The sequence below is a fragment of the Diceros bicornis genome, chromosome 31 (genome assembly GCF_020826845.1).
Source record: "Diceros bicornis minor isolate mBicDic1 chromosome 31, mDicBic1.mat.cur, whole genome shotgun sequence".
NCBI lineage: Eukaryota > Metazoa > Chordata > Mammalia > Perissodactyla > Rhinocerotidae > Diceros > Diceros bicornis.
Genome location: NC_080770.1, coordinates 5,295,387 through 5,319,335, shown reverse-complemented (window position 1 = coordinate 5,319,335; position 23,949 = coordinate 5,295,387). Strand labels below are relative to the sequence as shown.

At 51.6% G+C, this 23,949-nt stretch overlaps 1 protein-coding gene across 1 annotated transcript; it reads left to right on the top strand.

The window, feature by feature from the left end:
- The first annotated feature begins 5,726 nt into the window (after positions 1 to 5,726).
- Positions 5,727 to 12,863, top strand: GAL (galanin and GMAP prepropeptide). Its single transcript, XM_058527349.1, has 6 exons — positions 5,727 to 5,857; positions 6,152 to 6,232; positions 7,076 to 7,130; positions 10,885 to 10,971; positions 11,113 to 11,190; positions 12,599 to 12,863. The coding sequence occupies exons 2-6, from the start codon at positions 6,152 to 6,154 to the stop codon at positions 12,667 to 12,669; spliced, it is 372 nt and encodes a 123-aa protein (XP_058383332.1). The 5' UTR covers positions 5,727 to 5,857; the 3' UTR covers positions 12,670 to 12,863.
- The last annotated feature ends 11,086 nt before the right edge of the window (positions 12,864 to 23,949 follow it).

Here is a 23,949-nt window from a genome sequence, read left to right as displayed (position 1 = left end):
GCAAGGATGGCTCAAGCCAAAGAGCCCAGGGCTTGTACGACAAGCAAAGCAGGACCATCCAGAACAATGCCCCCACCCCACCCACCCTAGAATATCACTGAGAGTTGAGCTTGCCCAGGAGCTGCGTCCGGGATGGATGGGGTGTGGCTTAATGCAAGGGCCTGACAGCCCCAAGACCCTGGTGGAGGGTGTCAGCCGATCAAAAGCACCTTTAAAAGCTGCAGTCTCTGCATTCTTCCAGCGACCCCAGGCCTGTGTCAACCCCATCTCCCTGGGGAGACGACAGCTTTCAGAGCTGTTCTGGCAACCTGAGGGGCTCATTCAGTCTCCTGTCTCGATGCCAGGGGGTGGGCACTGTGGGCAGGGTCGTATTCCTGGAACCATTCCCACACTGTGAGGGCCGGCTCCACTGTACACGCATGTGAGATCAGTCAATACGCCCACCACGAACCAGAGACAGCCCCCCATCAAACCCAAACTAAACTCATCCCCAATCCAGCGTCCCCCGAGAGAGCCTAGAAACGCCTGCAGCCTCCCAACACCACTTCGTGTGAGGGTACCCAGGCACCGGGGAAGTGATGTGGAACATTCTGGAATGATCGTGCTTATACCTTACTTCAAGTGTTACCAAAATGTGCAACCATGAAAACAATTGCCTTGGGGCCCTGCCTGAGGCCGAGGCTGCTAACTGCCTAGACCAGCTTCCGGTCTTCCCTCCTCTTGCCCCAGGACCCTGACTTCAACGGGGCGCCAGCACCATTCATAACCAAGGACCCCATTTTGCAGCCTCTGGCCAAGATGTTCAAAGAAGTGAGAGGAAGGGTCTCCCCAAAGGCCGCCTAAAGTGGGGAGGGAATCCTCTCACCAAATGTCCCCAAACCTCAAATCCCCCTTCTCCTCGGCCTGCACCCTTAGGAAAAACACCGATTGTTTCTATGGACACAGTGAGCAAATCTTCCCACGTATCCTGAGTCCTTTAACCAAGTCATATTGAAGAACTGATTAGATACACGCAAAACCCCATTCACAGAATTGTATCAACTTCCACTTTAGCCAGATCCTTCCTTATCAAGCTACTATTTTTAGGGAACAATCTGGGATTTTCTTGTGACGACTGTGTTACCAGAGTGCTGTTGGGCGGGAGGGGTTAGCAGCTAGAGACCATGGAAGGGGAGGATCAAGGACACAGACATTTGCAGGGTCAAATAAAAGCCAATTTTAGATCATCAAGCCATGTCCCCATTTTTTCAGTAGTAATGAGATCGTTGTGGGATCGGTAGGCACCGTCCATTTGTCATGTTCTCTTCCCAGCCTCTCCTTTCTATGAGCCCACGTCACCAATAGCAGCTCCTTACCGGCATTGCAGTGGGGTATCCAGCATCCATTTGTAATCATTAATCCATTCATCAAACATCTGTTGACTATTTCGTGTGAAACACTATGTTAGTTCTTCTAACTACATAGAATAGAAAACTCCCAAGTGACATTGGCTTGAATAAGCGAGAAGTTGATTTCTCTCTGTCGTGAGACAAGCCTGGAGGTCAGCAGCCCAGAGACCCAGCTCCCAGGTCTTGCTGTCATCCAAAGTCATTGCTTTGTGGTCCAAAGTCATTGCTTTGTGGTCCAAAATGGCTGCTCGAGCCCTCACATCCACATTCCAGGCAGCAGGAACGAGGAAGGGAAAAGGACCAAAAAGGGGGCCTGCCCAGGGGACCCACTCCACCTGGAACGTGCTGGGCCCCAGCTGGCCATCCTGCTCTCCTGTCAGGTCGGAAGCCCTGAATCCTGTATCTCTTTCCCATCATCATGCAGTGGTTATTTGTATAGTTGTTTTTGTGTGTTTGGGTCTTGGCTGGACTGTAATCCCCACGAGGGCAGGCGCCAGGGGAAGCGGCATCTCTCCCTGGGGCTGCACAGGTGGGGTCCAGGGCAGCCTCCGCCGAGCCTTTCTCTTTCTGCTGGGCACACTCAGCTTGGCTCTTCTTGGTGGTGGTGAACGGGCTTCTGAGGGAAGCTGGGCCAGCTCACGAGGCGGGAGACAATTAGGCTTTCTGCTTGATTTCCATTAGTCTAACGGTGACCCATTTTGTCTGCCCCACACTGGGCCGTCTTCAAGATGACAGGTTGACAATGACTCCCATTGGGTCATCGCTGGCACACAGAGCCCATTACAACGCGGCTGTGGGTTCCAGCACAGCCTGTGCCGGAGGCCTGCGCCTGTCATCTGGGTGTGTTGTCTGCCCTGCTTTGTCTCACGCGTCTGCCGACTCGGGAGGCCACAGCGTGCCTCCGCTGCCTCGCTCCGTCTGCAGCCTGCGTGTGCCACGGTCACCACCGCAGTCTAGCATCGGGACAGAATCCCCTCACCCAGACTTAGGAGAAGCAGCAACGGTGGCTGTCCCCCGAGGTGGTGTCATGGTGAAGGGCTTTAGGAACTTAGAGGAAGCAGCCTTGTTTTGACCACGTGTTTAATTATTCAACGCTGCTTTGTTAAATGGATTCATAAGACACGTGAAGATTGCGTACAATCTTCCCATGAGACATGTAGAACAAGTGGCCAAGGGCAGGTTTTTGGCTTTGGGCTTTGAATGTTCCTGTTCTCCAACAGTTGCGGCGCCAAGGCCCCTCAGGTCGGTGCCCAGCACCCTCGCCGTCTACCTGGCTGCACCTGGGCCCCTGCACGCGCTAGGCTTCTGCTGCCAGGCAGGTGTGGGGGCTCTTAGGATAAACAATTTGACGGCCCCGCCTCAGTGCAGCCCTTGACAAGGGTGGGACGTGCATGCTGTTCGTCTGCGGGGGCTCCCTTCTCCCCACTTTGAGACCTGAGTGTTGGCTCCAGGGCCAGGACATCTGGACCCTGCCAGCCCGTGGCCGCATTTTCTCTAGGATCTGGGTGGACATGTGAGCGACTCGCAAGCTGCATCGAGGCGTCTGTACCTGCTGGCTTTACACGTTTGCGAGAACGAGGGTGACTTAAAGGCAAGACGTCCTTTTAGTCAAGAGGCTCTTACCTGATAGAACACCTTAAAGTTTCTTCTAAAACAAAAAATGAAACAAAAAGAGTTCATCAGCCCAAATGAATGTGGTGGGAAGCTGAGCCAAACAGGCCTCCATTTCCAGCCCGTCTGACGGACGGGCATGGAGTCTAGTTTTCATTCGTCCCAAAGACCTCAGTTTAGAAGTTCTCCTTCTTCAGACAGACCAAGAGGCTCCTTGACAAAGTCAGCTGAGAGCAGAAGGGTACTCGAGCTCTCGTCTATGGCAAGAGGCACCTCCCACGGAAGACAGGAGAAGGCTGAAATTGGCCAAGATGCCCTGTGCGCCGGCCTGCATTCCTTCTCAGAAGAAAAGCGAGTGTTCTGGAGTGACCGCACGACTCTCCCGTTAAACTAGCGGTTGTGAAGAGGTAGTGGCATTTCTCAGGTAGCCAGGGGCACACGTGGCCGGACCCCTGCCCGCTCCCCAAGGCCACCTACATCCAAGGACATAGGGCACAAGAGGACGTCACCACCCCTTCTCCGGTGAGTCACAGACAGCTACCGCCTGCTCTTGTGCCTCTCAGCTGTCCCTCGGCCCCACTGAGCAAGGCTGCCAAGGTGGCAGCCCCCCACTCCCTCTGCCCCCCCTCCCTGGCAGGAACTCGCTCTGGCGTTTCCTGTGGGCTTCGGAAATCAGTCTGTGAGTCCTGGTCAGGCCCCAGCCCCTTACTCTCCTCCCAGCCCTGCTGCCGGAAAAGGGGTGACTGGTGTCAAACTGTGCCCTTGAGAACAGCCCCCCGCCACCCCATCACGGCCAGGAGTCTGTCCCTGAGCCCTCTCACCAAGCCAGGCCTCCCGCCAGCACCTCTCCTCGCCTCCAGTCAACCATGGCGGGCACTCAGCACCCCAGGTTAGGGCCTGCACCTCCTAACCAGCCAGCGGGCCTTGAGCTGAGTCCTCAAGTCTCCTTCCTCATCCATGCAGAGGCAAATGGCTCTCCCTGGGGGTGGCCTGAGCTGTCTGTTCAAAGGTTTATGAGACTAAAATGTGGGACACATGTAGGGTGGCAGCAGCATCATTATTATTTGTCCTGTATCCTGTTCACTGCAGGGTCCCTGGTGATGTCAACCAACCTAATATTCAGCCTGGTGGGTGCAGAGAGGGCTGCAGCCTCCCGGTAAGTAGCTCGGGGCTGGCTGGCACCTGCAGGCAGGGCTGCCTCCACCACCACTGCTGAGGACTTCAGTGGCCAGAGCTCTCCCACCAGGCGGGAGGAGGGGCTCAGGCAAATTTTCGCCAGCTGGCCTCATCCCTCTTTAGAAGCCTGGAGGTGCCGGGCTGTCTCCTGCCGCCTGCGAGCCAAAGCAGGAAGAGACTGGGCCGGGTCCCTCACTGCGCTACCCTTGCGCCTGACTCAAGCTCAGGCAGTATTCCCAGAGCAGGCCACTGAGGCCACCTGCCACAGGGCAGGCTCTTCCTGCTTCTCTGCCCACCCACGCACCCCTTGGGCCCCTGGGAGCCTGGGCTGGTCTCTGCTCTGAGCCCCCCAAGTCCCCAAGGGCTCAACCACTACCTGACTCTGCTCAACAGCTCTGTGTCCTGGGGCCGGAGCCAGAGGAGACCATCAGCAGGGACCCCTTCCCAGCCAGTGGAGCCCAGGGATGTAGGGAGGGCCCACAGCTCCCAGGCAGGGTAGCCAATCAGCACCGCAGCCTGACAGCCCAACTGCCCTTTACCCCTCTCTTTTAGCAAAACAGGACAGGGGTCTGGGCACCCGGGGCCACTGGGCACCGGGAGGCCAGGAAGCTGGGCAGCAACACAGGCTTTGGCCTCCTGCCCTCCCCACACTGATGGCGCCAGGCTGAACCCGCACTCCAGCCTTGGCACAAGCACAAGTGTGCAGGAGAGCAGGACTCGCATTGCCCACCGCCCCCTGGTGCCCCAGGCCCAGCCAGAGGGGCCTCGCTTGGACTGAGGGGTCGGCCCCACACTGCGTTCCCAGGTCTCTGCCTTCGCGGCAGGGGAAGGCTGTGTTGGGGTGGGGGCCTCACTAGGCCCCTGGACCCAGGGCCGACTCTCTGCCGCAGCAATGACCTGGGCCGCAGGGTGCGGAGGGCTCTCTACCGCGGGTTGAGGAGCTCTCTGCGTGGGCTGACGGGGGCTCTCCCGCAGGGTTTGGCGTCTCTCCATTCAGGGCTATGCGGGCTCTCCTGCAAGGTTTGGGGTCGCTCCATTCAGAGTGATGGGGGCTCTCCCACAGGGTTTGGGGTGTCTCCATTCAGGGTGATGGGGGCTCTCCCGCAGGGTTGGGGTGCCTCCATTCAGGGTGATGGGGGCTCTCCCGCAGGGTTTGGGGTGCCTCCATTCAGGGTGATGGGGGCTCTCCCGCAGGGTTTGGGGTGTCTCCATTCAGGGTGATGGGGGCTCTCCCGCAGGGTTTGGGGGTCTCCATTCAGGGTGATGGGGGCTCTCCCGCAGGGTTAGGGAGTCTCTCCGTCGTCCCCGCCACCCCCACCCGTAATACAGGACCACACGGCGGCCCTCCCTCCCGCCGGCGCTCGGAGCCCCTAAGGAACCGGGTTAGGTCACTCCTCCCCTCGGGCCCCACGAGCGCGCGGGAGGCGGGAACTGAGCCCGTGACGCGGCCGCCGGCTCCCGGGCCGCGCCGCATAAAGAGCGGCGGCGGCGGCGGCTCAGGGCGCGGACACGTCGAGGGAGCCCGGCCGCCCGCTTCCCGCCCCGCGTCCCCGAGGCCACGCCATGCGGTGAGCGCCCCCGGCCGGCCAGACCCCACCCTACCGACGCCCGGACCCGCCGACACCCCGAGACTCGCCGACACCCCGAGACTCGCCGACACCCCGGACGCGCTGCCGCTCAAGGTACCGCGCGCCCTCGGGACTGGGGGCGGGGGGCAGCTGGAGGCGGCCCCGTTTCTCCGCGTTCCCCCCTCCAGAGCACCCGCCTGCGGGTGGACGTTCCCGGGGCAGCGTGCCGCCTCTGTCCCCTTGTCCCCTTGCCAGGGCACCAGCCGCCGGGGGCCTCGCAAACCGCTTAGTCCTGGTCACCCCGCTCCTGGCCGCCCTCCCGCCCCGCGGGTCCGAGCCTCCGCCCCACGTGCGCGGGCACCCCCCACTCCCGGGACTGAGGCCGCCCCCCGACGCCCTCCCTTGCAGATGCCCAGAGGCTGCGCCCTCCTGCTCGCCTCCCTGCTCCTCGCCGCGACCCTTTCAGCCACCCTGGGGCTCGGGTCACCGGTAAGTGCAGCGCGGGGACAAACGTCCCCAATCCGTGTCCCCTTTCCGCGAAGGGGGTCATCTGCATCAGAACCATACTCAGGAGGGTGGGCGCCTTGTGCCAGGAGCAGAAACAAACAACAGCTCTGCCCGCGCCGAGGGTGGGGGCCTGGGAAGGCTCTGGCCAGGGAAGGGGGTCCGGCCAGCCGGGCTCCAAAAGGCAGGGCTGAGGGCGGGGTTTCTGCCGAGATGCTCCCCGACTCTCCTGGCATGGCGCCTCTCCCGCTACATAAACAGCCCCCGGGTATAAACCGGTAGTCTGGACACTGCAGTACTGTAGGTTAGCGCCTTAGACGAGTTCGAAGCCAATCCTGTTTCATTCGGTTCAGCAGAGGATCAGTTACAGCGTGTGGGAGCCAGTGTGATCAACACACTCCCCAGCATCACTTAAAAGCAGGTGGGTGCACAGTGAGTCTGTGGCTTATGGCTCTAAAGCGAATTATTTGGTGAAGCAAGTAGGCCTATTTTCATGTCAAATATAGCTTATTTGGGGGCAAATCTGAAATTTCTTGCAGCTTCCAAAAGTACATGCATTATTCCAATTCTACATTCTGCCTGGAAAGCCTGGTGAGTTTCACCAAATGCTCGCTCTTGCTTTAACAGTGTGCACACTTGGCTGATTATGGGAACACGTAATAAAGTGTATTTGGAATTTAAATTCTGTGATTACTTGAAGTATCAGTAACTTCACAGGGTACCATGGTGGGTTCTGCAAAGAGAGACTGCCTTTGGGGCTCCTTTGAGCCAACGCAGCCTGTTCCAGGACGGATCCTGGCCATGTGACCCCCTTTTCTCCCATTTAAGGTGAAGGAAAAGAGAGGCTGGACCCTGAACAGCGCTGGCTACCTTCTTGGTCCACGTAAGTGACGCAGCGTGCATGGCCTCTCCACAGGGAACCTGCTCTTCTCATGCTGACTGCAGCCGTTTGTGTTAATCCTGCTCTTTCTGTAATACGTGTAGCCAGCCATCATTCTGGTACATTGATACTCCAGGTTTAGTCAGATAACAGGAAACGGGGGCCGTTAGAGGCAGGATGGGTTTCCAGGCAGGTTAACCATCAGTTGATGAAAACATTTGCCATGTCCCTGGGTGGCGCCTCTTCCCATTCCCTGAGAGGCAGCCCAGACCCGTAGCATCCTCCTCCTCCACCTTTACTCTGCTCCCCTCACTCGCAGATGGGCTAAATCCTATCCCCGCCAGCCTTGAGGCACCTGGCTCTGTCTTGAACCCCGACCCGGCCTGCGGCTGGCAGACCCTCGACACCCTCTCCTGCCTCCCCACCAGGCTTCCCCTTTTTGCCTCCATTCCTCAGGGCTGCACCCTCCGCCCCCCAGAAAGCTCTCCTGGGGTCGGCTGCAGTCTCGCCAGGCTCGACTCCTCTGCACGTTTGACCCGGGCACCATTCCTTCCCAGAAGCCTCTCCTTCCTCTGGCTCTCCTGCCCTGCACCTCCGTGGGATTCCCAGCCCCAGCCCTGCTCAGGTTTCCCCGGGTTATAGTCCTTGAAGGCAGACATTCCTCGGGGCTCTGTTCTGGGCTCTCCCTCTCCCAGGTCCCTCTGTGCCTCCCCAAACTCCCATCTACTCCTGAGCTCCACAAAGCACCGGAAGTCCACTGCACCCAAGCCCCATCCCCGTCTCTGGTTTCTCCGAGCCCTGGATGGGAACTGCAAAATGACCTGAGGATAGCCAAAACGAGCTCACCCCAAACTAAATGTAGACCATTCTCTTCCTGCTCCAAACCTGTTCCCTCCCCAGCCCACAGTCATCACTGGGATCCCTCTCAGTGCTGCTCTCTGAGGACAGAGACTGTCAGGCATCCCTGTGGCTTTAGCAGGGACAGAGCAGGACTTTGAATATTACTGAATGATTAAGATGCCTCTGGGAGGAGAGGAGTGGAGAGAAGGAAGCCGGGCAAATTAACTAGTCAACCTGAGGACATGGTTCGTGGGGTGAGGTGACTTAACCAGGTGAAGGTCTCACTGGGTGTGACTGAGCCTCGTGCAGCGCTGGTGGGCAGGCGCTTCCACCTGACCCCACAGGAGAGGCGGGAGGTGCCCATGCCCCTTGCCTTGGGCGCTGTGTGGAAATGGATCAGCTGATCTGAGTCCTAATGTTTCCAGAAGGGGCCAGGGGCCACAGGCTCCACCGCAGTCTGCCTCATTAGCACTTTCTCTGCGATGAAAGCTCAAGTCTGGGCAAGATGTGGGATGGGAGGACACTTGGCAATGTGCAGTAGTGGGTCAGGGTTTCAGGCCGTGCTGTGCTTTGGCTCTGCTCAATGAATCTACCAGATAAAACCTGTAGACAGTGGGTGGTGGTGTGTGTGTGTGCATGTGTGTGCATATAACGCAAGTGTGTGGGGTTTGGCCTGCAGCCATCTATACCCAGATTTTGCCATCCTGTAGGTGGACTAATACTTGGTGTCTTGTCTTTAATTTGACATTGTCTGGACACAGTATGAGTAGTTTTATTACACTCATCACGCAGAGAATCCAATGACTCAAGAGTTGGGAATTTCAGACACCCCCTAGTTTGATGGCTGCCTTGGCACACAAGCACACCAAGTCCAGAGCACAGTGATTTGGTCACTGCTGTGGAATTCCTAAGCAGGAGCAGGAGGCAACAGTGTGCACAGACAGGCCGTGCCTCTAGGTGACCAAGCCCCGAAGGGGACAGCTCTGGGACCCTGCAGGCTGCATGTGTTGATGCCTCCCCTTGCCGCCCTCCCTGCCCCCGCCTCTGCTTTCTGCATGCCCTCTGTCTGCAGTGGCACCTCCAGATCTTCATTATCCCAAAGGAGGGGCAGGCGGGAGACTGTTCACTTTCCCCTCCAATCTCTTACCTACCTGTGGCTTTCCAGTTTGTAGGCATGGTTGGCTTCGGGACAGCCATCAACCTTAAAAAGCATCTCCCCTATTTATTTACTGCCTTCTGCCACCAGGAAAGGAGGCCGACAACATACAGCTCATATCCCCATCCCACCAGAGTAACCCACCAGAGTCCCCATCCCACCAGAGTAACTGGGAGGAATGGTGCCCATTTAAACTACCGTGGGGAGCTATCTTAGCTCTTAATCCCAAAGTTTAAATACAGACTTTCTCCTACTGCAGACAGTTGTTGATCCAATCACCTGGAGGGTCGTCCAGAGCCGGGCTTTGAGAAACACAGGCAGAGATATGATAAAAACTGGGCGAGGCCACAGGCAGGATCTACAGGCAGGCCTTTGCTCTCAGGTCAAAAGCAATGGCAGGTCCCCGAGTGGTCTTTTCACTGAAAGTGGAGTGGCCTTGCCTGCAGGAGGGATGGACTGGCTCAAAGGGGCACGTTTTCCTGAACTCTCGGCAATCCTGAGTTCTGTCGCTCAGAAAGCGTCTTGTCTCTGCGTGCTTCTGGCACAAAAGAAAGGAGGAACTCTTCCACAAAAACATTTATCTGTGTGACTTTGGAATATTGAAAATATACTTATCAAGAAGATTTTGAAGCCTGAGGTAGGAAACAAACTCTTTTTCACTATCAAGTTTCTCTCTCTCTCAAGCTGGCTCACCAGGAGCTGTCCATCTAGACTAGCTGTTTGCCCACGTACTTTACAACTTAACAGGACGCCCATGACATCTGTTGTCAGCATAGACAATGGCAGCATAAAGATCATGCTGCAGCAGCTGCTGCTGAAGACAGTCTGAGTCTCACGACACTCAAGGGCGCATCACATGGGTCAGGTTACTTATCATCCCTCTAAATTTAGTGCTAAGAATTCTGTCTCTGGAAAAAGGAATTAATTTTCTTTTGTCTCGCCTTGCAGATGACACAACCCACCAGGCTAAGTAGCCAGAAACCCTGAGCATCCTCACCCTCCTTGTCTCCTTCTCCTAAATGGCCTCCAAATCTAACCTCTCTCTTCATTCCAGGCCACTTGGTTCAGAGCCCTCATTCTTTCTTTCCAGTAGTTTCTTAAGGGATCTCTCTGCTTGCAGTCACGATTCACACCACACAACATGCACGCACACACACACAACACGCTCAGAGTCACTCAACCTCCCTCCTACCCTCCTTCCCTCTTCTCCTCCTTCTCTCTCTCTGTCTGTCTGTCTCTGTCTCTGTCTCTCCCATCTCCCACACAGCTGCCAGAGTGATCTTTGAAAACTAAAAATATGATCACATCAGAACTTAACATTCTTCGGTGCCCCCCTTGTTTTCAAGGACCTAGGACCCCAGCCCCTGTCGTCGGCCTGGGGGGCACCCAGCTTGGTCGCCAGCACCTCTGGGACCCTCCTTGGCGCTCCCACCCCCACCTGCTGCACCAGGCCTGCGCTCCCCGGGGCCTGTCCGGCCCTGCTGGAGCCATATGCTTTCCCTTCTATCCCCGTTGATGGGCCGGCTCCCTCCTGCTCCCTAGAGCCCCAGCATTGGCATGAGAACTGAGCCTGGAGCCTGGTAGAGGACCTTACCTCAGGTTCCACGGAGAACGACCTCCATGGTTCCACACTGTGGCTGTGTTTTTACAGTCCGGTGTGTGTGCGTTTGGGTTAGAAGCAGCCGTGTGCCCTTCTGTGGGAGAGAGGAGGGTATGATTATAGTAACACGTTCACTGCTGTCCTCTGTGATTTGCAAACAGATGCCATCGATAACCACAGGTCATTTCATGACAAGCATGGCCTCGCTGGCAAGCGGGAACTCCAGCCTGAAGACGACTCGAGGCCAGGTGAGGGGGCTTTAATCCCAGGGCTCCAAGTCCTTCACTCTCGTTACCTCCCGGGGCGGTGCCCAGTTCTCTGTAAACAGTGATGTAAGACACAGAGCTCGTTGGGGTAGGTTGTAAGCACTGATCCTTTCTGGTTTCTAGGAAGCCATGACAGGCCACTGCCCGAGAACGATGTTGTGCGCACGATAATCGACTTTCTGACTTTCTTGCATCTTAAAGGTATGTGAAATATTACTGGTTTAAATTTCCACTCTTAGAGCTCTGGGCACATGAAAAGCCGGTCAAGAAAGGGTTGCATAGACTTCTACTGGGAAGTAACTGTCATCCACCTATGCGCCTCCCGGCATGGCAGCTGGTTGGGATTACAAGGCACAGGGACTAGAACTGGTTACAGGGGGGCCGGGATTGCTGCTGTCCCGACACTGTCCTGGAAAGGGTCATCAGACCAACACTGTTACCAGGGAGAGGGAGGGCCTCGGCTCAGTTCCCTCTGCTGGACCCACGTTCATGGCATGGTAGTGACTGCTGTGCCTTTTATGGCTACAGGATAGTGCAAGCCAGCCTCTTTATGGGCATCTTATAGGCATATCTGGCAAGCACGGTAAGTTAATAGGAGCCCGTGTTTCAGATTGTGATTTTTCTTTATGGCAGCCTTCCTGCAGGGCAGGCTGCATTTAAATCAAATGGCTCTCCATCCTGGTGTCTAGTAACTTCCGAGGATACTATAGCTGACGAGGCCCTCCCGGTGGACCCGTTTCAGCCCTAGAACTTCCATCCCTCATTAACCCTGGCATTTCCATCCTGCATATGGTTGTCATTCATTCAACAGTGGAGTCTGGCCTTAATCAGATAATCACACAGGTTGAAACTGCTCCTGTCGAAGGTGCTCTGCGAGTCAGCCACAGGGGGTAGGCTGGGGACACAGGGGAGATGGCCGATTTGATGCTCTCAGGCTTTGCACTTCACAACTTTGTTGGGAGTTTGGAAGAGTCGAGGCTAATTCTTCGGCTCTGTTTTGCCCTGTTTGCTCTCTGGCCCCACTCCCTTGGTTGAAGGACTTCGGGTGGGCGTGGGGAGGGAGACAGAAGCAGAGGGAGGAGACTTAAGGCCTGTTGCTTATTCCTCAGAACCATCCATGGGCAGGGAGATGGTGGGAGGACGACTTGGAAACGATTGTGTTCGTTAGAAATCTCAAAACCAAGTAACCAAGTTCCTCTATTTGAGCCCCATGGAGGCTTTGGGGCAATCTCTGCCACTGTCTGCTGGTGACTTTTCCAGCAAGGGGCAGACTGACTCTTTCAGGGTCTCTTTGTGTTTTAGTTTGTTTCGTTATGTTTTGAATTTTGTAACATGGAACTTGTTTCATTAGGAGATAATTTTTATTAATCAAACAGGAATTACACCTCTTTAAAGCATGAATTTAAAAGTCTGACAGTTTCAATTGCAACTAAGTATGAGTTAAATCATTAAAAGGGGAGAAATATGAACTGTGCCTGATTTTAGATTTGATCTGAGACTCTCGACAGAGAACGACCATAGTCACTCTGTGCTGTGTGTCGCGAGCTGTGATGCTCCCTCGTGCAGACCTTTGGGGCTTACTGCCTAAACGTGGTCCTTCTCTTTGCAGAGGCCGGGGCCCTGGAGCGCCTGCCCGCTCTCCCACCGGCCATTTCCTCAGAAGACACGGAGCAGTCCTGAGGAAGCTGGCGGGCATGAGAATCTGCGTGTTGTCATTTAAAGTCAAACTTGAAGATGATGGCTAATCTGTGCCATCTGACACAGGGAAACCATTCCTATCGTCTCTGCTCGCATGTTGTGTTGTTATCATGTAAGGTGTTTTTCCTTTGGTCATTATTTGATTTTGAGTGGCAAAATAAAAAATAGCAACTGCTTTTGATTGTCATTTTCTTCCTTGCTGTCTTGTCACCACTGCCACCATGTGTTTTACAAGATAAAGCTTGATTCTAATCATGTGTATTAGATAAAAGTTTTAAACCAAAATTCTACCATCACGAGTGTCTCTGAGACACCTTCTCTTGTCATTGCATGTCAGGGGACATAAGTTATCTTTTTTTTTTTGTGAGGAAGATCAGCCCTGAGCTAACATCCATGCCAATCCTCCTCTTTTTGCTGAGGAAGACTGGCTCTGAGCTAACATCTATTGCCAATCCTCCTCCTTTTTTTCCCCCAAAGCTCCAGTAGATAGTTGTATGTCATAGTTGCACATCCTTCTAGTTGCTGTATGTGGGATGCGGCCTCAGCATGGCCGGAGAAGCGGTGCGTTGCTGCGCGCCCGGGATCCGAACCCGGGCCGCCAGTAGTGGAGCGCGTGCACTTAACCGCTAAGCCACCGGGCTGGCCCGACATAAGTGATCTTAATATTAAGCTGAGTCAAACATAATTACAGTCGTGCGCCGCATAACAACGTTTCGGTCAACAACAGACCTCATATACAACAGTGGTCCTGTAAGATTAGCACCAGGTATCCTAGGTGTGTAGTAGGCTCTACCATCTAGGTGTGTGTAAGTTCACACAATGACAAAATCACCTAACAACGCATGTCTCAGAACGCATCCCTGTCGTTAAGCGGCACTCACTGTAGGAAGGTAAGTCTGTTACGGAGACAAACAGAAACACAGCCCCTGCCCCAGGGAGCCGATTCTTAGGGAGATGGGAACAAAAAGTCTACAGCAACCCTGAACATAATAGATGAGGGAACCGTTTGGTGCCTGTGAAGGTGACCAATGCTAAGGAGAAAAGAAGTCGCCAGCAGGTGGGGGCCAGGAGTGGGGGGAGTGACAGGGTGTAGCACTAACAGTTGTGTGGCCGGGGTAGAGAGGCCAGTGTCATAAAACTCCCAACTACTTGATAGTCAAGAGGTGGGTGCTGCATTAATGCTGCATGAAAGGCAGCGTGTGGGAACAGCACTGCTAAAGGGCCGAGATGGCTGGGTCTTTGAGCAGAAATTAAAAGATACCAGAAGACCCACAAAGAAAACAGGTGAGGATGAAAAGCCTCTCAGTCAAGTTACATGATGACACGAGGCTTTTTAGTATCTAGCAGAGCAGATCTGAGGTGGAAGCGGGACACCTCCTTCCAGGATTTCTGCCCCCAGCAGCGGCTCTCACCTCTGGCCACACATTAGCATCATCTGGGGGCCCAGGTGGCCCACAGACCACTGCAGTCAGAGTCGGGGGGCACCGTGTTTTTAATGCTCCCCCAGGTGATTGCAGTATGCGCCAAGTGTGAGAACCGCTGCCTACACACCTGCTTCTAGGAAGGAGCAGACTCTGGTAGGGACCCGAGCCCTTGTCCCTCTGCCCGCTCCCTCCGTGACACTCCTGAAGCTTTCCCTCCTTCATGGCCGCTCCCCAGACTCGGCGCTGGGCCCTGAGGGTCCTGCCGCTTTCGTGTGGTTCCAGGACTCCATCTGGCTCTTCCCTCCTCTGCACGCACCACGCTTAGACCCAGGATGCGCGTTCCCAGCTCAGCGCAGTAACACCATCCGCCAGTCCTCTAGACACCGGCCCATCCTCCCTCCCTGTCCCTTGCCATCCTCATTTCTCCTCTGTCACACTCCCTCCCTGTCCCTCACAATCCTCGTTTTTCCTCTGTCACATCTCTTTAATTCTCTCAGACTTGGGCGGGTACCAGGAACCCTGGAGACCTTGTCAGACACGGGTCCCCAGGCCCCTCCCCAGAGTGTCTGATTCAGGAGGGTAGGGGGCCAGAATCCACACTCCTAGCAAGCACCCTAGGATGCTACCGCTGCTTCTGCTGTTGCTGCTGCTGCTGGTCAGAGACCACGCCTCATCTCCTCGCTCCAGCCCCACAGCCTGCAGCCTTCCTGCCGTGTCTCCCTCTCGCCTTGCCCGCTTCCATCCGTGGACACTGCTGTCCCCACCCCAGCCTGCCCTGCTAGCCTCCTCACACTCTGAGCTCCAGACCACCACCAACTGCAGCTCCTGGCCCAGCCTCACTCACTCTAGGCCTTTGCACACGTCCCTCCCAATGCTTGGTCAACTCCTACAGATCCCACGGGATCCTGCTCTGGTGTCTCCTTCTCAAGGACCTCCTTCCTGCTGGGGCTGTGTGCATGCCCAGTGTGTGCCGTGCTCCCCCAATAAGAATGCTTGTCACTCTAATTCTGTTTGCTGATTTGTCCCTCCGCACGACTCTGTAACTCCCTGAAGAAACAAACTGTGTTTGAAGGAACAGAGAAAAGATTGTGCCAACCTCTGGGTTTCTAGCACAGCACCGGGCATGCAGTAGAACCTTATGACATGCGTTTCAGGAGTAGCAGTGCAAACTGCCAGGGCAGCCCGCCTCTGTGCAGATGTGTGGGCCCTGGAACAGCAGAGCACAGTGTCTTACCCACACAGTCATTCACCAAACCTTTCTTTCCTTTTAGGAATACGTGGAGTGGGAGAGCTGGTGGCTGCTGGAAGGTGAGGGAAGAGAAACGAGGGACAGGGAGCAGTTGTGGTGCCATTTGCTGGCCCAAGGTGACAATTCTCAGAGACATTCTATAGAAGATCCTTCTTTACTTCCTATACAGAACATGGGTGGAGCTGGCTACAGCCATACCAGATAAATCAGTTGCCAACAATGGCAGTATTTTCAAGGAAAAGAGTTCACCAGCCACTGGAGAAAGCGAAGAATTTCAGACAGTTCTGAGAACCATCCAGGTGGCTAGTTGAGAGGTGGAGAAAGGAGAATGTTTTTGGAGAATTCACCTTGGAGGGGATGGCTGTCTCCATTCCATCAATGAGCAGTCATAAAAGTTGATCAATGTCAAAATTCCTCTACTTCTAAAATCTAGGACCAAGGACAGGGGAGAGCCCCCGTCCCCTTGTCGGCCCAGAGGACGCTGCGTCATCACACTTGGCACCGTTGAGGCATGTGAGTGGGCGGACCAGTCTGAGGAAGAGTGCTCTCAGGTGGCTCCTCGAGGAAGGAGTAGAAACTGATGTTTAGGAAGAGAGGTATTGGGAAGCGACGGAAGGTCCTAGGTGCAGGAGTGGTGGTCTTAGAAAGACGTAAGAGATCATAGCTGACGACTTTCTAACATGCAGCCCGTCAACTTCTGTTTTTAATACACTGCAAAAAAAACAGATTCTAGTGGTCCATTTTAATGTGGAGGTTTACCCTATTTTATCCATGATGAAAACTAAGTGGGCCCCAGAAAGCAGAAAACTTGACAACCTCTGATCCAACTTAAAAAAAGAATGTTTGGAGCCAGCCCTGATGGCCTAGTGGTTAAAGTTCGGCGCTCTTACCTCCTTGGCAACCCAGGTTCATTTCCTGGTCACGGAACCACACCATCCGTCAGTAGCCAGGCTGTGGTGGCGGCTCACATAGAAGAACTAGAAGGACTTATGACTAGGATATACAACCATGCACTGGGGCTTTGGGGAGGCAAAAAAAAAGAGGGATATTGGCAACAGATGCTAGCTCAGGGTGAATCTTTCCCTGCAAAAATAAAAAATTTAAAAATTAAAAAAAAAAGAATGTTTGCTGACTTCCACTTTCAGGAAGATGGAGTAGATGTACTTTTCTCTCATCCTCTTGCTAAATACAATGAAAAGCCCTGGACATTCCATATAAAACAAACATAAGGAGATTCTGAAAGGTCAAGAAGAAGGCCCACCTGCTAGGGACCTCAGGACCCAAGGAATGACACAGGGGTGAGTTCCTGTTTTTTTTTCTTTTTGTCTTCTCAACAAAGAAGTTGAGTCCCTTCAAACTGATATACAGGCTTAACACAATTCCTATCAAGGAAGAGGATCAAAAGGCAAGCTAAGGACCGGGAGAAAATATTTGCAAACTACATGTGCTGTAGAGGAGTGTTATCTAAAACATATAAAGACCTCCAAAAATTCCACAATTAAAAAAAAAACTCCAATCAAAAATGGGCAAAATTGGGCAAGTCCTGGTGGCCTAGTGGTTAAGTTTGGTGTGCACCACTTCAGCGTCTTGGGTCCGGTTCCCAGGTGTGGACCTACAATACTCATCTGTCAGTGGCCATGCTGTGGCAGTGGCTCACATACAAAAAGAGGAAGGCTGGCACAGATGTTAGCTCAGGGCAAATCTTCCTCAGCAAATTAAATAAATAAATAAACAGAAATGGGCAAAATACATGAACAGACATTTCACTGAAGAGGATACAGAGATGGAAAATAAGCACATGAAAAGAGGTTCACCATCATTAGTCACTAGGGGAATGCAAATTGAAACCACAATGAGGTATCACTGAACACCTATCAGAATGGCTAAAACAAAAAATAGTGACAACACCAAATGCTGGCAAGGCTGCAGAGAAAGAAGATCACTCATACCTTGCCGGTGAGAATGTAAAATGGGAAAGCCACTCTGGAAAACAACTTGGCAACTTCCTTAAAAATTAAACATGGAGGGCCAGCCCGGTGGCATAGTGCTTAAGTTTGCGTGCTCCACTTCAGCAGCCCAGGCTTCGCAGGTTCCAATCCTGGGGATGGACCCACCCACAGCTCCTTAAGCCATGCTGTGGTGGCATCCCACATACAAAATAGAGGAGGATGGGCACATACGTGAGCTCAGGGCCAATCTTCCTCAAGCAAAAAGAGGAAGATCGGCAACGGACGTTAGCTCAGGGCCATTCTTCCTCACCAAAAAAAATTAAACATGCAACTACCATACAACTCAGCAATTGCAGTCCTGGGCATTTATCCCAGGCAAATGAAAACTTACCTTTACCCAAGAATCTGCAGACAAATGTTCATAGTAGCTTTATTCATAATAGACAAAAACAGGAAATGGTCCAGACGTCCTTCAACGGGTGAATGGTTAAACTGGTCCATCCATACCATGTACCTACTACTCGGCAATAAAGACTAACAGACTATTGAGACACACAACAATCTGGATGAATCTCCAGAGAATTCTTTTGAGTGAAAAAAATCCTAAAATGTTACAAACTGCATGACTCCATTTATATAGCATTCTTTAAATGACAAAAGTATAGAAAGGGAGAACAGATTAGTGGCTGCCAAGGGTCAGGGAGCGGGTGGTAAAAGGGGGGAAATGCGTGTGACTATAAAAAGATGACTTGAGGGGCTGGCCTGGTGGTGTAGTGGTTAAGTTCACGTGCTCTGCTTCAGCGGCCTGGGGTTCACAGGTTCGGATCCCAGGCACGGACCTACACGCCGCTTATCAAGCCATGCTGTGGCAGGCATCCCACATATAAAGTAGAGGAAGATGGGCACGGATGTTAGCCCAGGGCCAATCTTCCTCAGCAAAAAGAGGAAGATTGGCAACAGATGTTAGTTCAGGGCTAATCTTCCTTACAAAAAAAAAAAATCACTTGAGGTATCCTTGAGGTGACAGAAATCTCGACTGTGTCAATGTTAATATCCTGGCTGTGATATTGTACTAAAGTTTTGCAAGATGTTGCCATTAGGGGAAACTGGGTAAAAGGGTACACAGCACCTCTCTGTATTATTTCTTACAACTGCATGTGAATCTACAATTATCTCAAAATGAAAAGTTTAATTTTTTAAAAAGCTATTAAAAATATTTTTTAGGGCCCTGATATGTTCATTGGTGAATTATACCAAATATTTAAGAAAAAATTTATTCCAATTCTCTACAATCTCTTCCAGAAGGTAGAAGCAGAGGGAATACTTCCTAACTCATTCTATGAGGCCAGCATTACCCTAAGACCAAAACCAGACAAAGACATTACATAAAAACCACAGACCAATATCTCTCATGAACATAGATGCAAAAATCCACAACAAAATATTAGCAAATCGAATCCAACAGTGTATAAAAAGAATTATATGCCACAATTAAGTAGGATTTATCCCAGGTATGCAAATCTGGTTCAACATTCAAAAATCAAATAAAATAATCCATCACATCAATAGGCTAAAGAAGAAAAGTCACATGATCGTAACAGTAAATGCAGAAAAAGTATGCGACAAAATCCAACACCCATACATGATAAAAACTGTAAATAGAGGGGAGCTTCCTCAACTTGATAAAGAACATCTACCAAAGCCCCTACAGCTAACATCATACTTAATGGTGAGAAACTAGAAACTTTCCTGCTAAGATCAGGAACAAAGCAAAGATGTCCCCTCTCAAGGCTCCTTTCAACATGGGACTGGAAGTTCTAACTAATGCAAGAAGACAAGGAAATAAAAGGAATACAGGGGTCGGCCCAGTGGCGCAGCGGTTAAGTGTGCGTGCTCCGCTTTGGCGGCCCAGGGTTCGCAGGTTTGGATGTGCACCGACGCACCACTTGTTAAACTATGCTGTGGTGGTGTCCCATATAAAGTAGAGGAAGATGGGCACCGATGTCAGCCCAGGGCCAATCTTTCTCAAGGAAAAAAGGGGAGCATTGGCATCGGATGTTAGCTCAGCGCTAGTCCTCACACACACAAAAAATACAGATTGGGAAGGAAGAAATAAAACTTTCTTTGTTCACAGATGACATGATCATCTATGTAAAAAATCTGAAAATCAACCAAAAAACTGCTGGAACTAAAAAGCAATTATAGCAAGGTTGCAGGATACAAGAGTAATATACAAAAGTCAGTCGCTTTCCTTTATACTAGCCATGAACAAGTGGGATTTGAAATTACAAACACAATACCATTTATGTTAGCAATCCCCAAAATGAAATACTTAGGTACAAATGTAACAAAATACGGACAAGATCTAAATATGAGGAAAATTACAAACTCTGATGGAATCAAAGAAATCAAAAAAGAACTAAATAATTGGAGAGATATTCCATGTTCATGGATAGGAAGACTCAATATTTTCAAGATGTCAGTTTTTCCCAACTTCATCTATAGAATCAATGCAATCCCAATCAAAATCTCAGCAAGTTATTTTGTCAATGTTGGCAAACTGATTCTTTTTTTTTTTTTAATAATTTTATTTATTTATTTTTTCCCCCAAAGCCCCAGTAGATAGTTGTACGTCATAGTTGCACATCCTTCCAGTTGCTGTATGTGGGACGCGGCCTCAGCATGGCCAGAGAAGCGGCGCGTCGCCGCGCGCCCGGGATCCTAACCCGGGCCGCCAGCAGCAGAGCGCGCGCACCTAACCGCCAAGCCATGGGGCCGGCCCTGGCAAACTGATTCTAAAGTTTATATGGAGACGCAAAAGACCCAGAACAGCCAATACAATAGTGAAGGAGAAGAACAAAGTTGAAGGATTGACGCCACCTGACTTCAAGACTTACTATAAAGCTACAGTAATCAAGGCAGTGTGGTATTAGCAAAAGAATAGACAAGTAGATCAATGAAACAGAATGCAGAGCCCAGAAACAGACCCCCATAAATATAGTCAACTGATCTTTGACAAAGGAGCAAAGGCAATACAATGGAGAAAAGATAGTCTTTTCAACAAATAGTGCTGGAACAACTGGACATCCGCATGCAAAAAAATGACTCTGGATACAGACCTAACACCCTTCACAAAAACTAACTCCAAGTGGATCACAGACATAAATGTAAAATGCAAAACTATAAAACTCCTAGAAGACAACATAGGAGAAGATATAAATGACCTTGGGTATGGTGATGACTTTTTAGATACAACACCAAAGTCATGATCCATAAAACAAATAATTGGTGATCTAGACGTCATTAAAATTAAAAACTTCTGCTCTGCAAAAGCCACTATTGAGAGAATGAGAAGACAAGCCACAGACTGGGAGAAAACATTTGCAAAAGACACATCTGATAAAGGACTGTTATCCAAAATATACAAAGACTTCTTAAAACTCGACAATAAGAAAAGGAACAACCCAATTAAAAAATGGGCAAAAGACCTGGACGGATACCTCACTAAAGAAAACACACAGATGGCAAGTAAGCACATGAAAAGATGCTCCCCATCATATGTCATTAGGGAACTGCAAATTAAAACAACGAGATACCGCTACACACCCATCAGAGTGGCCACAATCCAGAACACTGACACGACCCAGTGCTCACTTCCGCCCTCCTGCGCCCAGCGGTCTTTGTAAGGAGCTCCACCTGGAGAATGGGCTGCACCTTCCCCTCCAGTTGTCCTTATCTTTTCTCCAAACTGTGGTTCTCTTAGATTCTCTAACTTCTCCCATCATTTTTATCTTGGATGAAACTTCCATCTTCAAGTCCCTAAACCGGTATTTTAACTTACATCATACAGTAATTTGTCTGTTGTGGTTTTAAGCTGTACCCGCACTGAAATTAGACCAATGCTGGCAGAATTTCAGGTACTGGTGCAGGGCTTTGTAAAGGGATAAAGAACCTCAGAGCCAAGATGAGGATTACAAGTAGGTTTCTGCTGATATTTTGCAGTCAATAGAAGGTTCTCTCTTAAGGATGGTTCATTTGCTCCCATGTTTTCTGTATTGTGTACAAACTTGTGGTTAACTCACAGGAAAGAAAATTTTCAGCACATGTGACATAAGAAATATACACTTGGGGCCGGCCCCGTGGCTTAGCGGTTAAGTGCGCGCGCTCCGCTGCTGGCGGCCCGGGTTCGGATCCCAGGCGTGCACCGACGCACCGCTTCTCCGGCCATGATGAGGCCGCGTCCCACATACAGCAACTAGAAGGAGGTGCAGCTATGACATACAACTATCTACTGGGGCTTTGGGGGGGGAAAAAAAAAAAAAGAAATATACACTTGGTCTCTGCCCTTGGTTCCTGACACCAAGCTCTTAAAATCCTGGTAATTTCCTGAGTGATGGGGGTGATTGGAGCATCTTACACTGAGCACCTAAATCCCTTGGAATTTCCTGGGTGATAGGAGTGTCCTTTATTCTAACGAGGTGACTCTGGCTGGGCTCCTGGATAGTTCAGAATGGAAGCTGGTCCCCAGAAAGACCAAACCATGATCAGAAGCTTGGAACTTTCAACCCCACCCCCCATCCTCCAGGGAGGGGAGGAGCTGGAAACTGAGTTAATAATTGATCATGTCTACATGATGAAGCCTGCATAAAAATTCCTAAACTATGGGGTTTGGAGAGCTTCTGGATTGGCGAACACATCTGCATGCCAGGAAGATGGTGTACCCCAACTCCATGGGGACAGAAACTGCTGCACTCAGGACCTTCTGCACCTTGCCCTGTGTACCTCTGCGTCTGGCTCTTCACCTGCATCCTTTATGATATCCTCGAAAATAAACAAGCCACAGCAAGTAAAATACCTCCCTGAGTTCTGCGAGTTGTTATAGCAAATTATCTAACCTGAGGAGGGGGTCATGGGAACTTCCAATTTGTAGCCAAGTCAGACAGAAGTGTGGGTGACCTGGGACCCACTACTTGCAATTGGTGTCTGAAGTTGGGGGGCAGTCTTGTGGGACTGAGGCCTTAAACCCGTGTAATCTGACACTAACTCTGGGTAGTGTCCAAATTGAATTAAATTACAGCACACACAGTTGGTGTCCAGAGAGTTGGAGAATTGGTTGGTGTAGGGAAAAGATGCCACACATTTGGTGTCAGAAGTGTTGTGAGAAGAGAAACAGTTTTCTTTTAGCATGTGTCATTTTTTTAATGACTTTTTTCTCAGATTCTTGAAAAGATAAGGTTTAGCTAAGCTGCAATTCTGGAAAAACAAACAAGAAACCTCAACAGTTAATCTAACCTTAATCACAAAGGTGGCCCAAGGAGATACAGGGTAGAAGGGCACGAGGTGGTTCAAGTTGCACAGCCACACCCAGATGAGGACATACTATTTTTATTTCTATCTTTACATGGTTTTACAATAAACCATTGGCTCTCTCCCAGAAACAAAAAGCTGTGGTTTTCTCTCTCCTTAGTCATCCTATGTAACTGCTACCTCTGGGCACTACAGTGGCTTTATACACCACGGTACTTGGGCTTCTCCTTCCCATAGTGAATTTTCTACAAGCTGTACTGACGTACTCAATTTGCCAGGTGAGCATCCCTGAGGGCTCGTGCCTCCCAGACGCCCTGACGTCCAGGCTTAGCTCCATCTACCTGGCAGCAGCACCAAAGGTCCCTCCCCCACAGGAGGCACACTGCTGGGGCTGTGCTGAGGCGCCTGCTCACGCTTCCTCGCTGCCTCCTGGCCAGCTGCCTCCGGGCTCTGCAGGTGGGCTCCACCTGGCTGCAGGGCCTTCCCAGGCAGCTCTCTGCCTCAGAATAGTGCTGCAGGACATTGTTCCCTTTCCCTCCCTCCACACCTGCCGTGTGGCTCCTGGGCACTTAGAATGCACCACGTGCAAACTGAGATGTGCTGTGAGGGCAAAATACACACTGGATGTCAAAGATTTGGTACATACAAAGAATGTGAAATATCTCAATCATTTTTACTTTTATCACATGTTGAAATGATCGTGTTTTGGATATACCGGGTTAAATAAAAGATTATTAAAACGAATTTCACCTGTTCCTTTTCACTTTTGTAAATATGGCTACTAGCAAGTTTTAAGTTGCCTACATGGCCGGCGGATACTGCTATTGGCAGCGCCGCTGAGAGGAAGAGAGAAGGAAGGCAGCTCCAGGAGGGAGTCCCAAAGGTCCCCATCTCCTGGTCCCCTTCCAGCCCCACGGGTGAAGTGGGCTCCTCCAGCAGCGTCTCCTCCCTGCTCTGTCCTAGATGTTGACGGGACTGAAAGCACGAGGGCAGCGGGTGGCACAGCTGGTGGACAACTCTGCCGTCTACAACGCTGTGTCCACCTCTGGCCCTCCACCCCGGAACCTGGATCCCAAGGGGTCACAAGGGCATGTAACGGAGAAGAATTAAGCATTTCCTTGCCCCTTGTTGGTCTCCACCAGAATTAGCTGCTGCAAATACAGCTCCACGAAACGCCAGCTGTCTCCTCGGCTCCTTGCTTTATGACGTGCTGGGGCCCCACAGCCACACTTCCTTCACCGCAGTGTTGGGAAACGAGCTTTCTCAACATTCTCCAAGGGGCCAATGTCATTAATCAACACAGAAACACGAATAAGTTAATTACAGTTACTCA